This window comes from Dermacentor andersoni, chromosome 3, assembly GCF_023375885.2.
Source record: "Dermacentor andersoni chromosome 3, qqDerAnde1_hic_scaffold, whole genome shotgun sequence".
Taxonomy (NCBI): Eukaryota; Metazoa; Arthropoda; class Arachnida; order Ixodida; family Ixodidae; genus Dermacentor; species Dermacentor andersoni.
In genome coordinates, this window is record NC_092816.1 from 7,175,244 (window position 1) to 7,188,998 (window position 13,755).

The window sequence follows — 13,755 nt, forward strand, 5'->3', positions numbered from 1 at the left end:
ATGCTATATAGGTTGTAGTTAAAAAAATCATCACTGACAAACACTAAAATACAGTTATACACAGCAATTCCTTAATACACTAAAGGCTCTACATCTGAAATCTGAGTGTGAACCCCTGCTGGGGGATATTCTAAACATGGTGGCACTAAATAAATACGGGAGATCAATTCGTTTCTGTTGGATCCCAGGCCATGTTGGTATACCGGGTAATGAAGCAGCTTATACATGTGCTTCGATGGCAGCGTACAAAGAAATAACAAAAATAACACTACCATATAAAGATAGTATCCGTGCGATTAGGAAGGCCTTAACGTTAAAGTGGCAACACGAATGGGAGTTAAATCACAGCCCGAGCGCAATTGATGATGGCATTGTGGCGTGAGAGAAAATCCCATCCTAGAATAACGGCGTGGGAGCACGATGAAAGAACTATGATGGTCCTGTATGGTCACACGGGCAGTACAAGCAGCGGTAAGGCGAATGGTTTGAGCACTCGCCGTTCGAAGCGACAATCCAGACAGAGACGTCGTCACTTTACGAAGCAAGCGGAAAAACCTGGCATTCATAAGTGAAATAGCTGCACCGGTATCGACGAGGGCGGCTGTAGCGACCTCTTCGATAAACACATCAATGACAGTGGCGGGTAAAAGAGGAGCACTTCGGCATGTCGACATTTGTGCATTTCTTGCCTCTGGAACTGCGTCGTCTAGTTTCCCTCTTCGTTAGATTAGTGTCGTCGACGCATAGGGGAAAGCGATTGGCGACGTGGGGAGGGTGACCGGAGGCGTTCGAAGCGACGACGGCGATCAGTCTGAGAGCGAGCTGGTGAAGGGCGCATTTGGATCAGGCGGCACATAGGGCGCTCGTCGATCGTCATCGAACGCCTGCGATGGGCGGTGGCAGAACCTTGCTACATGACCGGGATACCTACATGCAAAGCATATAGGGTGATTGTCCGGCGAACGCCTCGGGTTAGCGACGGCAGTGGTGGCCCAGGGGACGGGAGGGCGGTGCACAGACTTCTGGAAGCAATGTACGGGCACACTGTGAGGGGCCATTGCAGCAACTGTCGCATAAGTGACCGGTGTAGCCACGGCATCTTACTGGTGAACAGCAGGCAGTGCTTCCGCGAGCTCTTCATGGATCACGTTACGGAGATGAGACGGCAAAGTGCTGGCAGACTCCTGAGTGACGGACACCACAGATAGCTGTCGTGCGAATTCTTCGCGGACGAAATACTTGATTTGAGTTATCAGCGAGGCTTGTTCGGGGCCGGTGGTCAGGCTGCAGGGTGATGCCGCATTTGGTGTGGGATGTCGCCTTGTCAGAGCTTGCTGCTTACCTAATTCATCATAGCTCTGGCACAAGCTGATAACGTCGTCAACAGTGCGCGGGTCCTTGAGCAGAAGCACCTTGAACGCGTCATCGTCGATTCCCTTCATGACGTGCTTGATCTTCTCCGTTTCCGTCATGGCAGCGTTTACGCGCCTGCACAAATCGAGAACGTCTTCTATATAGCTTGTGAATGTCTCACCCATGTCCTGTGCGCGTGTACGCAAACGCTGCTCGGCTTGGAGTTTCCTGACGACGGGTCGGTGATATATTTCTGTAATCGACGTCTTGAACGTCGACTACGTTCGGATATCCCTGTCATGATTTTTGAGCCAGAGACTGGCCACGTCCGCGAGGTAGAATGATACGTAATCCAGCTTGTCCGAATCATTGCATTTGTTCTGAACGCTCACCCGTTCCTAGGACGACAGCCACTCTTCAACGTCGTTGTCGTCGGTTCCGCTGATGATGGAAGGCTCCCGCTGGCTAAAGGTGCCAGCGCAAGGGACGGGTGGCGATGGACGAGTCTGCTGGTCGGCGTCCGGCATGGCAGAGGAGAACGGAGTTCCAGGATGGTAGAGGGGAACGTTACCCCGTACGGCTCCACCACTTACGAAGGAGATTTGTTGAGGTTCGTAACCACAGCCGGTTCTAGGATGCACCGAGCACAGTCCCCTACCTCGAGCCTCTGCCGCGCGCTTCATGCTACCGATGGTGCTGACTCTGCGCTCATGTTCGTTATCTTCCTGACAATACTAACTATCTAATTAGGCGGAATGAAAAAAATAATCTGAGTATCTCCAAGCGATGGCAAACAACATCGTCTTGGTTCTGCCAGCTACGTGGCATTTTCATATTTTTAATGTTTCGCTCAAGTTAAGGACACCCTGTATACTACAAGCATGAAATATTCACAAGCCGAATGCATGGCCGCGGCCTTTCGCTTGAGGCTAGACGTCGACAATGGCGGTGTTCATTTATCAGTGTACGTTTAAAGGTCGTACATCGTGCCTTGATTTTGCTGTTCACTTACTAAAAATTATAAATTCTGTCGCTTTACATGCCAAAAACAATCTCATTATTAGGCGTAGTGGGAGATTCGAAATAGTGTTAACCACCTGGGTTTCTTCATCACGCACCTAAATCTAAGGTGGATATTATCATGTCGTCCCCACGGCCTATAGAAATCTATGTGGTAAATAAACTTCCTGTCTTATCTATCTAATGTATTCGAGCGGTCTTGCATTTTGCCTGCATCAAAATTTGGAAACCGCGGTCATGATGAAATCCGCAACCTCTGGCTTGCTTTACGACACTCGTAGAGTGTGCCTCTGTTAATGTAAGACTCTTTTCGGCCACATGCTTTTTATCAATCTGACTTTTCACACGCACAATTTGTTTCTCGGTAACTACAGTACCTTCGGTTATGGGTAACGCTGCCGTACTTATTCACCTCGTTCTGTCATATAGCTTAATTTTCACGACAATACGCAGTTATAGTGTTACGGTCAAAAGTTGTGTCAGTAGTTTGGAACGACAACCTCTTAATCCTTAATCATACACTATACGCGTCAACATTGTTTTTGAAACAGATTTGTGAGCGTAAGCGAACGCGCCGCAAGAACGACTATAGTTATCTGCAGGGCTTGAAAGTTATTGTAGCATTGCTCTACTTTAATTGTTTCAAGTCCGTTTTTAAGGTGATCTAAATATCACAATACACGTAAGCTTACAAACTGCAAAAATTACAAACATTTACAGTGTCAGCAAGCGCAGAAGCTGAATTCCCGCTGTCCGTCACGGCGCGCCTTTACTTGGTCCGACACAATATGGCGGCGCATCTAGGCGTGTCACTACCCTGTGCAAAGAAACGTGGTATCGATCAAGGAGGATATATAAAACTTGCTGGAGTGGAAGCCGCCTATACGCGCCTATGGGCAAGGGTGAAGCCGCGCCGAACGGCTGGCGGCCATCTTACCAGAGGCAAAAGGCAACCGCGCCTGTCCGCGCTTCTACTTTTTCGCGCTGCTCATGAAGGCGCTAGCATTCAGAAACCAATGAAAACAAGTGCTTCTGGTTGTAAACGGTTATCTCCCATCAACTGTAGCAGCCAACTGGCGTGAAGAAGGCTATTTAACTGCGGAAATATTAAGGAGAAAAGCATAGCGCAGCCGCGCTTTTTCGCGTTTACAAAGCAACGCTAACGAGCGGTTCTAGTATTAAACGTCTATTTTTCTTCAACCAGAGGGAAACTGGCATGTACAAGGCAGTTTGCCAGTTCAAATATTAAGCAGAAAAGCTTAGCACTGCCGCGCTCGTGCTTTTCCGCGCTGCGGATGACGTTGCTCGCATTTACAGAGCAACAAAAACGAGTGGTTCTAGTTATATCCATTTATTTTCCATCAGCTAGCAGAAAACTGGCATGTAAAAGGCAGTGTAACTGTACAAATATTAAGGAGAAAAGCGTAATGCAGCTGCGCTCGCGCTTTTTCGCTTTGCTGATGCAGCTGCTCCCATTTAGAAAGGAATGCAAATGTGTGGTTCTAGTTGTAGTCGTTTATTTACCATCAACCAGCAGCCAACTGATACGCAGAGGGAAGTTCAAATGAGCAGATATTAAGGAGAAAGTCTCACATACAGTCAAGAACACCATGACAAACATCCTACTGGTGATTGAAAATAATCACCCTCGACAAAAGTGGTCTCACTTTGTTTTTGATCAGTTCACAGTTTCGTTCTTTCGTCATGTGGTGTATTCTCACTTTTATATATTCTTCAGCGATTTTTTTGCACAAAATATAAATATGGTTATCAAGTGGATCAAGATCAAGGATGTGGTCCTCCAGTTTCTGGAACCAGTCTTCATGCTTGCGGGCCTGGACGCTTCCTTTTCACCTGAAATAGGGGCCATTTGTACATCTGATGAGTCTCAAGTCAGAGAAAAATAAGAGCAGTTGTAAAGCTATGCCTCGCTTGCTACCAAAACTTACTGCTTCATAAAGGTGGATGTATGTTATTTTCAAATTTTGCTTAAGCATCTTTTCAAATCATTAGCCTGTTTATTTTGTTTAGCATCTGAGCTTGCATATTAATTAGATCTCTTTACGTCACCACCGACGCGCGCTTACTGAACAGATTTGCAGACTGGAGCCGCATCTGCAGCCTACGGTTATGAGTAGCAGTTTTCGTACTTTTCATCCTATGAAAATGAAAAAAAAAATTGAAGCTGTGCAAAATCTAGGCGCAAAAGCGGTCTCTATCCAATGTCATGGTTACAGCTTAGCTGAGGCGACCCTGCCAGACGGCAAATTTGGTGTAATTTTCATAGAATGTCATTCAAAGGTAATGCCTTTCATTAGCTGTGACAATGGTAAATTTAATGACATTAGTTGAAAACGACAATGAGCTCGAGAAACTCAGTCGCATTTCTCGCTTTTGCAGCTGGCAGGGCACGCAGTGTTGATTTTTATCCGGCTTATCACGGTCACTTCTTCTCAACGAAAACGAGACCGCCACAAATACATCGCGCGACGTTCTAACATACTCACGGGCTTCTGTAGATGCTCCGGAAACGCAGGGAACACAGAAGGAACACTACCCGCACGCAGTCGTGTTGTCTGTCCGGTGCGGTCGAAGCACTCCGGCGCGAAATGCACACAGCAAAGACGATCTGCATCTTTCGCATGCCACCTTTCGCATGCCAACCTGTCGGCAATTCCAGGACTATTAGTCGTTGCGCACACACACACAACTTATCAGTTGACATCCATCGGCAACGCGAGCGTAGTGGCTCAATGAACGTGTTCTCGTGTACTTACAGGTGAAACGTGAGGCCACAACCCTTCTTCAGCCTGTTCGCACATCCGTAGGCAACGCAAAAGGCAACCATAATCAAATCGATGGTGTTTACATGCCCCTCACATCAAATTGCACTGCATACCAACTCACGAAAACAGCAGCGAGAGCCGGTGCCGCCGGCGCCGAGCGCGCTTTCTGCCTCTGGTAAGATGGCGGACGGAGGCTTCAGTCGGAGCGCGCTCTCTCCACTCCAGCAATTTTTATATATCCTCCTTGGTATCGATGCACCCTAGTACAGTGTACTAGATTACAGTATAATCCTAGATGCGGGGTACCCCAAACGTCTCGTATCGTCCGTTGCGGACAACCTGCTGAAGCATACAATGAAAGCTGGCAAATGCGAAACTGAAGTTTGAGCAAGGGAAAAAAGAAGTCTCGGTTACTCCGTATGACATTGCCTTATCCCATAATTCGAAGATTGGCGGGCGTGGATGTCTTTTCTAGCAATGGAGCTAGTGTAGCTTGAGGCTGCACTACATGCACAATGCACTGTCAGACATTTGTCAGCTGCGCTTAGAACCCCACTGTCTTCTAGAAGAGGACGAACAGGCCGCTGTTTCAACGAGCAGGTCAGGGAGCACAAGTAGAACTTAGAACATGCTCTTTCAGTGCATGTGTCCTTCCGTTGTCACTGTGGCTGCGTGCCGCAGTTTGAAAAAACGAATGAACGAGAGCAGAAACCGTAATAAAACTACGCGCGAAGTTTTAGAAGCGGGTGAGAAAGAGAGAGAGAAGGGAGGAAGGAAAGGCAGGGAGGTTAACCAGACTGAGTCCAGTTTGCTACCCTACACTTGGGGAGGGGGAGTGAAAGAAAGAGAGAGAAGACATGAGTCTATATCGCACTTTTACATGCACTAAGTTAGGTGCAGAATGTCTATAGTCAGGCACCCAAGTCTCTTGCCTTCAGGTGCTGAATAAGCGCTCAAATGGCTTTCTGGGCTACTGAACTGTAAGGCCAGGCTCCCAATGCTAAAGCTACAAGGCACCTGCATCAGCACCCCTTCACTAGCGCTTCTGAATAAAGAAGTTCAGTTTCTGCCCAGATGTAAGTAAATAAATCTCGCCACATGCTATAATGGATGATAATAATCTAGAAATGAGATCGTGTTTATTTGTGTTTTTGATGCAGTTCTTCTTTTTGTTATAACTGTATATGTTGGTTCGTCAGAAATAGAAGCTCAATTGTTAGTTCAGCGCTCGTGGCGTCTGTTTTACGCTTCTTGTGTCCGAGTCCTTGCTGCGCTTTTGCCTTATTAGTGTTATTTCTGACCAGTGCGCTTGGCGCAGTGGCGCACTCCGGTTTGGACTCAACACTTCAACGACGAGATATTTCTGCGGCCATCGCCTAACCGGCTGGAAGTTCTACAGCGGCAACATATACGTACGCAGAAAAGATGCTCATAAATGACTGTCGTTAGCTAAAGTACGGCTTCCAGTGAATTTCTTTTTAGAGAGTATGCTGACGTGGTCCCGCAAAATAAACCGCGGTTCATTTCAGCGACTGAGCAACTGCGGGCTAGTTCTGGCAGGAGGTCGCGTATTTTCCGATAGCTGTGCCCAACATCCAACTTCCTTATCTCATACTTTACTTGCTGCAGTCGAAAGCGAATTCACTTTTATTTTTGTTTGCTTGTTTGTTTGTTTGTCCGCTCTCTTGCTTGCTTGCTTTTTTGTATTTCTTTCTTTTCTTTCGCACTTTTTTTTATTTGTCCATGTTATATCCTTTCTTTTTTCGTTTTTTCCTCTTTCTTTTTCAGAAGCGAGCACGTGCCGCTGTGGCGTTATATCAGCAGCTCGTAGAAAGTTTGTGCGCGTAGTGCCGGGGGTTTTACGGATTTCGAGGTTTTTTTTTTTAGTATTCTGCACCCATGGTCCACCAGGGCCTAGTCAACACACGAGACTGCTGCATATGTGGCGGCGAATGCTGATTTATGCTTGGTCTCATGCCAGGTACTCGTCCCTCGCAGCGACAGCGGAGCATGACATACGCGCGCACTGGGTACTGAACGAGGCAGGAAGTTCCTTCACAGCGACTCGATGCAGTTAAGACGACGCACACTGCGCGTTTTGATTCAAGTTGCAGGCGTTGGTTGCAGGCTTACTACTACACCCGGGGCCATATTTTGTAAGAATTCTTCTCTCGTGCGATTTGTTTTCTACTTTCTGTACCGCCGAGTGGTCAGTGCGGCGGGGCTTGGCTTCGTGCGAGCCAGTGCCAGAATATGGCGCCCGCCTGCAACCTTCGGCCTCGCTGCATGCGCACATGCTTCGCTTCGCAGGCGGAGAGCAAGAACATGTACCCGATGTACTACGCCATCCCGGTGGTTGTGGGTGCGTCCAGCAATGTCATCATGCCCATCTCCATCCCCATGGTGGTCATGCACGATATCGGACGCGTGCCCTTCGTCCGACTCGTACGTACAAACCCTGCCCAGCTGGCCTTGATGCGTATGTATGTCGGCTTGTCACTGCGGGAACACAATATCCCGCTGTACTCGGCCAATGGGATCTCGGACGATCTGTTGGCAAAATCCATGCTCCGCCTCCAGGCCACGGTGATTAGAGCTCCGTGCCCGCCCACTTTCTGTCCTAGTTTTGATGAAATATAGCGGGTCTTTTTTTGTGTGTGTAGGGATACTTTGAAGAAACAGGAAAATAAAGCGTGTCGTGGCGTTGCTGCGCAGTTTGTGCGCGATCACTGATTTTTTAGGGCCAAGGATTTCGAATAATTCTAAATAAGTACAAAATATCGCGTGCATGCGACTGAAAATCGAATGTGCTGCCAGCCGCCAAATGTGGGGTCTCTTCGAAGCGAAGAATGAACGCGCTACTTAAAGCAGGTATACTAGCGCTAGAAAAAAAGAAACACAACGCAGGAAAGCAAGAACGTACTCGATTTTGATTTTGTTTTTCTTTGAACTAGGTAGGTTATATAATGTAACGGATACGAAAGGCAGGTACAAAGAAAGAAGAGTAGACGAGGAGGACGAAGAGTTTGAGAGGCCGGACTGCGCTACCATCACGCTACGATCATCGTCCATCTCCTGTAAATAAAACAATTTCTTCACAACTCTTGGTAATAGTTGTGGTGGAAGGTGCGGGGTAATCGATACCCGAAGACGGAGGCTGAGCTACAAGTTCTTCGACGGAGCCGCGTCGCCTTGCTGGACTCCCACCGAATCCACCGGAGTTGAATATGTCCCACGACGCAGACGAAGAACGGCCCATTCCAACTGCTGCGCCGACCAGTTCCGTTCAACAACTGAGAGCTGCGCGTCCCTTCGCCGGAAGATCGGACGAAGACGTTGAGGAATGGCTCATTTATTATCACCGAGTGGGTGCCGCCAAAAAGTGGAACAGCGCTTCTCAGCTTTCGAACGTCGTGTTTTTTCTAACGGATACTGCGTTGGTGTGGTTCGACAATCACGAGGAAACATTCACAACATGGGGCAGATTTGTTTTGGAAATCAAAGAACGATTCTGCGACTCCGCGACGAAAAAGAAAAGGGCAGAACAGGCGCTACTGCAACGCGCTCAAGTGCCAGGCGGATCCTGCACGACCTGCATTGAGGCAGTAATAAAACTGTGTAGGATGGTGGACTCTGGAATGTCTGAGGAACACGAAATAGGGCACATCCTAAAACGAACTGCAGAAGGTGTTTACAGTTTTCTTATTGCAAAAGACATCCTGGCTTCCGTCGCCGACATCATTCGGCACTGTCGCACTTTCGAGCTACTGAAGACGAGGCGCATCACGCCGAAGTTTGGCAAGCTAGCCAATGTGACGACAGTTGCAAGCCTAGATAGCAGCCAGCCCCTCGATCTTGCATCAACAATCCAACAAATAGTTCGGGAAGAGTTCAGCCTGCACACGCAAGTGACACATCCAGGCACCCACAGCTTTCGCCTACCACCAGATTTCGAGCCAAACGTGGCATCCTTCTCCCCGTATCCTGCTGCGAGGGTCATTGAGGATTATGAATTCGCGCCCCTACAGCAATCACGTCTCTACGACAGAGGCCCTACTAATGACGCTCGGCCACAACGAGAACAGCCGCGTTTTTACCCCTGAGGACCTGTGACTTCTGTCAAGCCGCGACAAGAACAGCACCAACCCTACTACCACGACGTGACTTATGAGCGATATAACGCATTTCAGCGAGCAGCAGTGACACGTTATCCACATTGCAACGAACTTTCTCGCCGCCCGCAGCAGCCTAGTATTCGTTTTGAGGGAGATGATGTTAACCGCCACCCTTCCGTATGCTACAACTGCGGTTTCACAGGCCATATAGCTCGGTATTGTCGCCAAGGCCGTCATTCACGAAGGACACCACCGATGTTCTCACCCTTCGGAACCCGTACTTCATATGACTTGCGGACGACCGATTTGCTTCGAATGGACGGCTTCTCGTACGAGACCAGACGCAGCGATTCGCCAGCATCTGAGCGGAGTTTGACGCCACCAAATAACCGTCCCCGTCGTTCTCCGTCCCCTCGGCGCCTTTCTTCCTCACCGCCGCCGGGAAACTGGCATCGGCGGCCAATTGAGGTGAGGTCGCCGGACGGTCCTTGCAAGAAATACACCTGCCTGTTGTGATGCTCAAAAACAAAGTGAATGTGTCGATTGAAGGAATACCGACTACGGCGTTAGCTTATACTGGGGCGACTGTGTCTGTGATGAGCCTCGCATTCAAGAACCGTCTAGGCCACAAACTTCTGTTTTCTTGGAACGACGGTATTACCATTCGTGGAGTAGGAGGCGAGTGGCTTCATCCCCTGGGTGTTTGTGCTGTGAGTGTTGTGTTGGCTGGGAAAGTGTTTCGGTCGGAATTCCTTGTTATTTCTCGTTGTTCGCACGATGTATTTTTGGTATCGATTTTTTTGAACAATGCGGTGCTTCCGTGGACTGTGGTTGTGGGGAAATATCGTTGAACACGTTATCTATATCAGCACATTCCGAAAAAAGCTCGCGTGGCGAGGACAGGGAGACAGACACACTTAGTGCTCTTGATGAAGTGATTGCACCATCGTGGTGGCTGCTGCCCGTTCGTGTTTCTACAATTACTGTTAACGCTGATTGTGTTGATCTTGTAGTTAGGCTTCTCCGCATAAACTGTGCTTAAAAACTATACTTCTGCCCTGCTCTATCGTGTGCATGACTAAATGAGTCGCGACAGTGTGAGCGCTGAACTGTTCCGCCACGCCGGTTGTCCTTCCTCGTGATATTAAAATCGCTCTCTTCGATGAAGCCGCATGTAGCTGAATAGCGGCACTAACTGCGGACGTCTCTACAGCGTGCTTTCCTTGCGATAATCGCCATTCTCAAGAGCTAATGCTTGGCATGATCATCAAGGCTCTCTGTACATCGGAACGGCAAGCACTGTGGTACAGGCCCTTGCCAGGCATGGGGCTGCATTCGACTTCACGCATGGAGATGCACCCCTTCATTTACCGTCGTCCCGCGCTCGTCACAGAATAGGTACCGGCTCAGCACACCCCATCCGCCAGAAGCCCTACCGAGTGTCATCATCCGAGCTCAAAGTTAATGGAGAGCAAGTCAAGGAGATGATGAACAAAGGTGTCGTTCAAGAGTCGTCTAGTCCATGCGCAGCCCTAGTAATCCTGGTACGAAAAAAAGATGGCTCCTGGAGATTCTTCGTGGATTACAGACGTCTAAACGCCGTGACAAAGAAGCATGTCTATCCGCTACCGCGAATCGATACGTCGTTGATTGCTTACACTCAGCTTCTTACTTCTCAACGCTTAATTTGCGATCGGGGTATTGTCAAATACCTATGGACCCTGCTGACAAGGAAAAGACCGCTTTCGTGACTCCAGATGGCCTATTCGAATTTAATATTATGCCATTTGGCCTTTGCAATGCTCCTGCCACCTTCGAAAGATTCGTGGACATGGCCCAAAGTGGGAGATATGCATGTGTTACCTCGATGATGTAATCTTTGGCGGCACGTTTGAAGAACATAACGAACGCCTCAGCCTTGTTCTCGACTACATCGAGAAAGCTGGACTGGTTCTAAACTCGCAAAAATGTCGGTTTCGCGAACGTCAAACACTGGTTCTGGGACACTTAGTCCACAAGGGTGGCCTTAGACCCCCCGATCCTCGTAATATTGAAGACGTGAGCTCGTTCAAGCCATCGCATCCAACACCAGTCAACACGAGAACTTCGCTCATTCATTGACTTATGTTCGTATTCTCGTCATTTTGTTCCCCGGTTTACCGACATCGTTTACCCGTTGACAAGTATTTTGCGACAAGATGCGACCTTCAAATGGACACCAGAATGCGACGCATCTTTCTCTCAACTGAAGTTCACAGTGATGCTAGTGGAATCGGGATAGGAGCGGTGCTCGTACAACGTCACAGTGGCGCAGAACATGCCGCATATGCCAGCCGTTGCCTGAGCAAATCTGAACGCAATTATACGCTTGCGGAACAGGACTGCCTGACAGCTGTTTTCGCCGTACAGAAGTTTCGGTGTTACCTTTACGGTATACCATTCAGGTTTATCACTGACCATCATTCTTTATGCTGGCTGGTCGGTTTGCGTGATCCCTCTGGTCGCCTCGCACGTTGGGCCTCTAGGAATACGACTTTGTGGTGTCGTACAAGAGTGGCCGCCGTCACGCTGACGCAGACTGCCTCTCTCGGATTCCTCTTGCGACAACCGACTGCGATGCTGAGAATTTTGATGACTGTCTCGCTGCTGTTACTTCTACGTTCCCTGACGCGGCATGATCTTACCCTCGATCCGCCTTTTGCCGCCGCCCGTACTTCTCACGGCAGCGGTCGCTTTACTGTCCGTGATAAGTTGCTCTAGAAAAATAATTACTCCGGGCGTGGAGTGCATTTTCTGCTTGTTGTCGCCAAGAGTCTCCGTTTCGACGTTCTACGCGCCGTGCATGACGATGCCACATCCGGCCATTTCGGCTTCGTACGAATGCTACACTGCACGCAGGAGCGCGTTTACTGGCCCAAGATGTACGAAACAACCAAGCGCTATGTCGCTACTTGTGAAACGTACCAACGTCACAAGCGACCGACCACCGTAGCTCTGGTCACCTTCGGCCATTGACACTGACATTGACATTGACATTGAGCAAGTAGGCATTGACCTTTCGGGTCCATTCCCGTTATCTAACAACAAGAACCATTGGATAATTGTCTGCGAGAACCATCTTACACGGTATGCAGAAGCTGCAGCCATACCCTCTTCCACCGCTGCTTGCGTGGCGGTTTTCCTGCTGCGTTTTGTGGTTCTTCGTCATGGCCCACCTCGTGTCATCATCAGCGAGCGTGGTCGCCAGTTCACTGCTGATGCTATTGAAGAGTTACCTCGTTTGTGCACTGCACAGTTCCGTCATTCCACGCCGTATCATCCACAGAACAATGACCTCGTTGAAAGAAAAAACAGCGCTGACCAACATGCTTGCCATGTAGATCTCCTCTGATCATAAGAACGGGGACGACGTGCTGCCCTTCATCACTTACGCATACAACACTGCGAAACACGAAGTCACGAACTATAGCCCATTTTATCTCCTCTATGCAAGGTTACCGCGAAGCCCTCTGGACACTTTCTTACTCTTCGTTCTGCACAATGACGATTCTGTATCGAAGACATTGTGTCTCTCCGAAGAACCCCGTCGAATAGCTCGTCTTCGTACTCTGGCGTCGCAAATTCGTTCGAAAGAGCGATACGACAACCGTCACGTACAAGTATCGTTCGAAAAAGGTGACTTGGTCCTTCTTTGGACACCGCAACGCATGCATGGATTGGGCTAAAAGCTCTTGTCACAATATTCAAGCCCATTTGTAGTTGTGGACAGCCTGAGCGAACTCACTCACGTAATAGCTCGCCTCCTGTGCAATGGTCGGCGATGGAGCAGAAGTCAGCTGACTCATATTGCTCGCCTGTAGCCTTTCTACCCTGCTTGTCTATCCTGACTCGCCCCACGAGCTTCGTCTGCTTGCGGGGAAGTGTAACGGATACGAAAGGCAGGTACAAAGGAAAGAAGGGTAGACGAGGAGAACGAAGAGTTTGAGAGGCCGGACTGCGCTACGATGACGCTACGATCATCGTCCATCTCCTGTAAATAAAATCATTTCTGCACGGCTCTTCGTAACAATATGAGTTGCCTTCAAGTGTTTGTTTTCTTCGAGCGCGTTTGCTGGCTAGTAATTCTTTTTTCTCGGTGGGGGGGGGGGGGGGGGGAGGGTTCTGAAATTTTCCGGTAGAACATCCGCAAATTCATTGTTACGTATTCCCGTGCGTTCATACGCCCCTTAAAGCGACCGACAACAAATTGTTTATGCTGTACATGTTTATTTATTTATTAGTTTTATTGCAATCTGAAAGCTTAGTGGTCAGAGGATCAATCCTGCAATGGTAAGGCAGATGGCGCTGTGGAACACATTTTATCAGAATGCTTCTATCTGTGGTCATGGTCGTACTTATGCAGTCGTACACGTGCTGAAAAAGGTGTAATATACGTGAGCGCCATAGCGGTTGTATACACCGGCGCTAGTGAGAAGCAAGTG

The 13,755-nt window shown here is 48.7% G+C and overlaps 1 protein-coding gene and 1 long non-coding RNA gene across 2 annotated transcripts in view; one reads left to right on the forward strand and one right to left on the reverse strand.

Moving 5' to 3' along the window:
• The window catches only part of LOC129382151 (Na(+)/citrate cotransporter-like), a 32,253-nt gene that overhangs the window by 16,465 nt on the left and 2,033 nt on the right, over nt 1-13,755 (forward strand). Inside the window, exon 3 of the mRNA XM_055065656.2 lies at nt 7,470-7,604. Coding sequence (XP_054921631.1) covers nt 7,470-7,604 — 135 coding nt within the window. The remainder of the gene's footprint in view (nt 1-7,469; nt 7,605-13,755) is intronic.
• LOC129382152 (uncharacterized) lies at nt 3,709-5,443 on the reverse strand. The gene is made up of 2 exons (XR_008610238.2): nt 4,881-5,443; nt 3,709-4,227 (listed from the first exon to the last, which is right to left on the reverse strand). It is a non-coding gene; the product is annotated as an uncharacterized lncRNA (long non-coding RNA).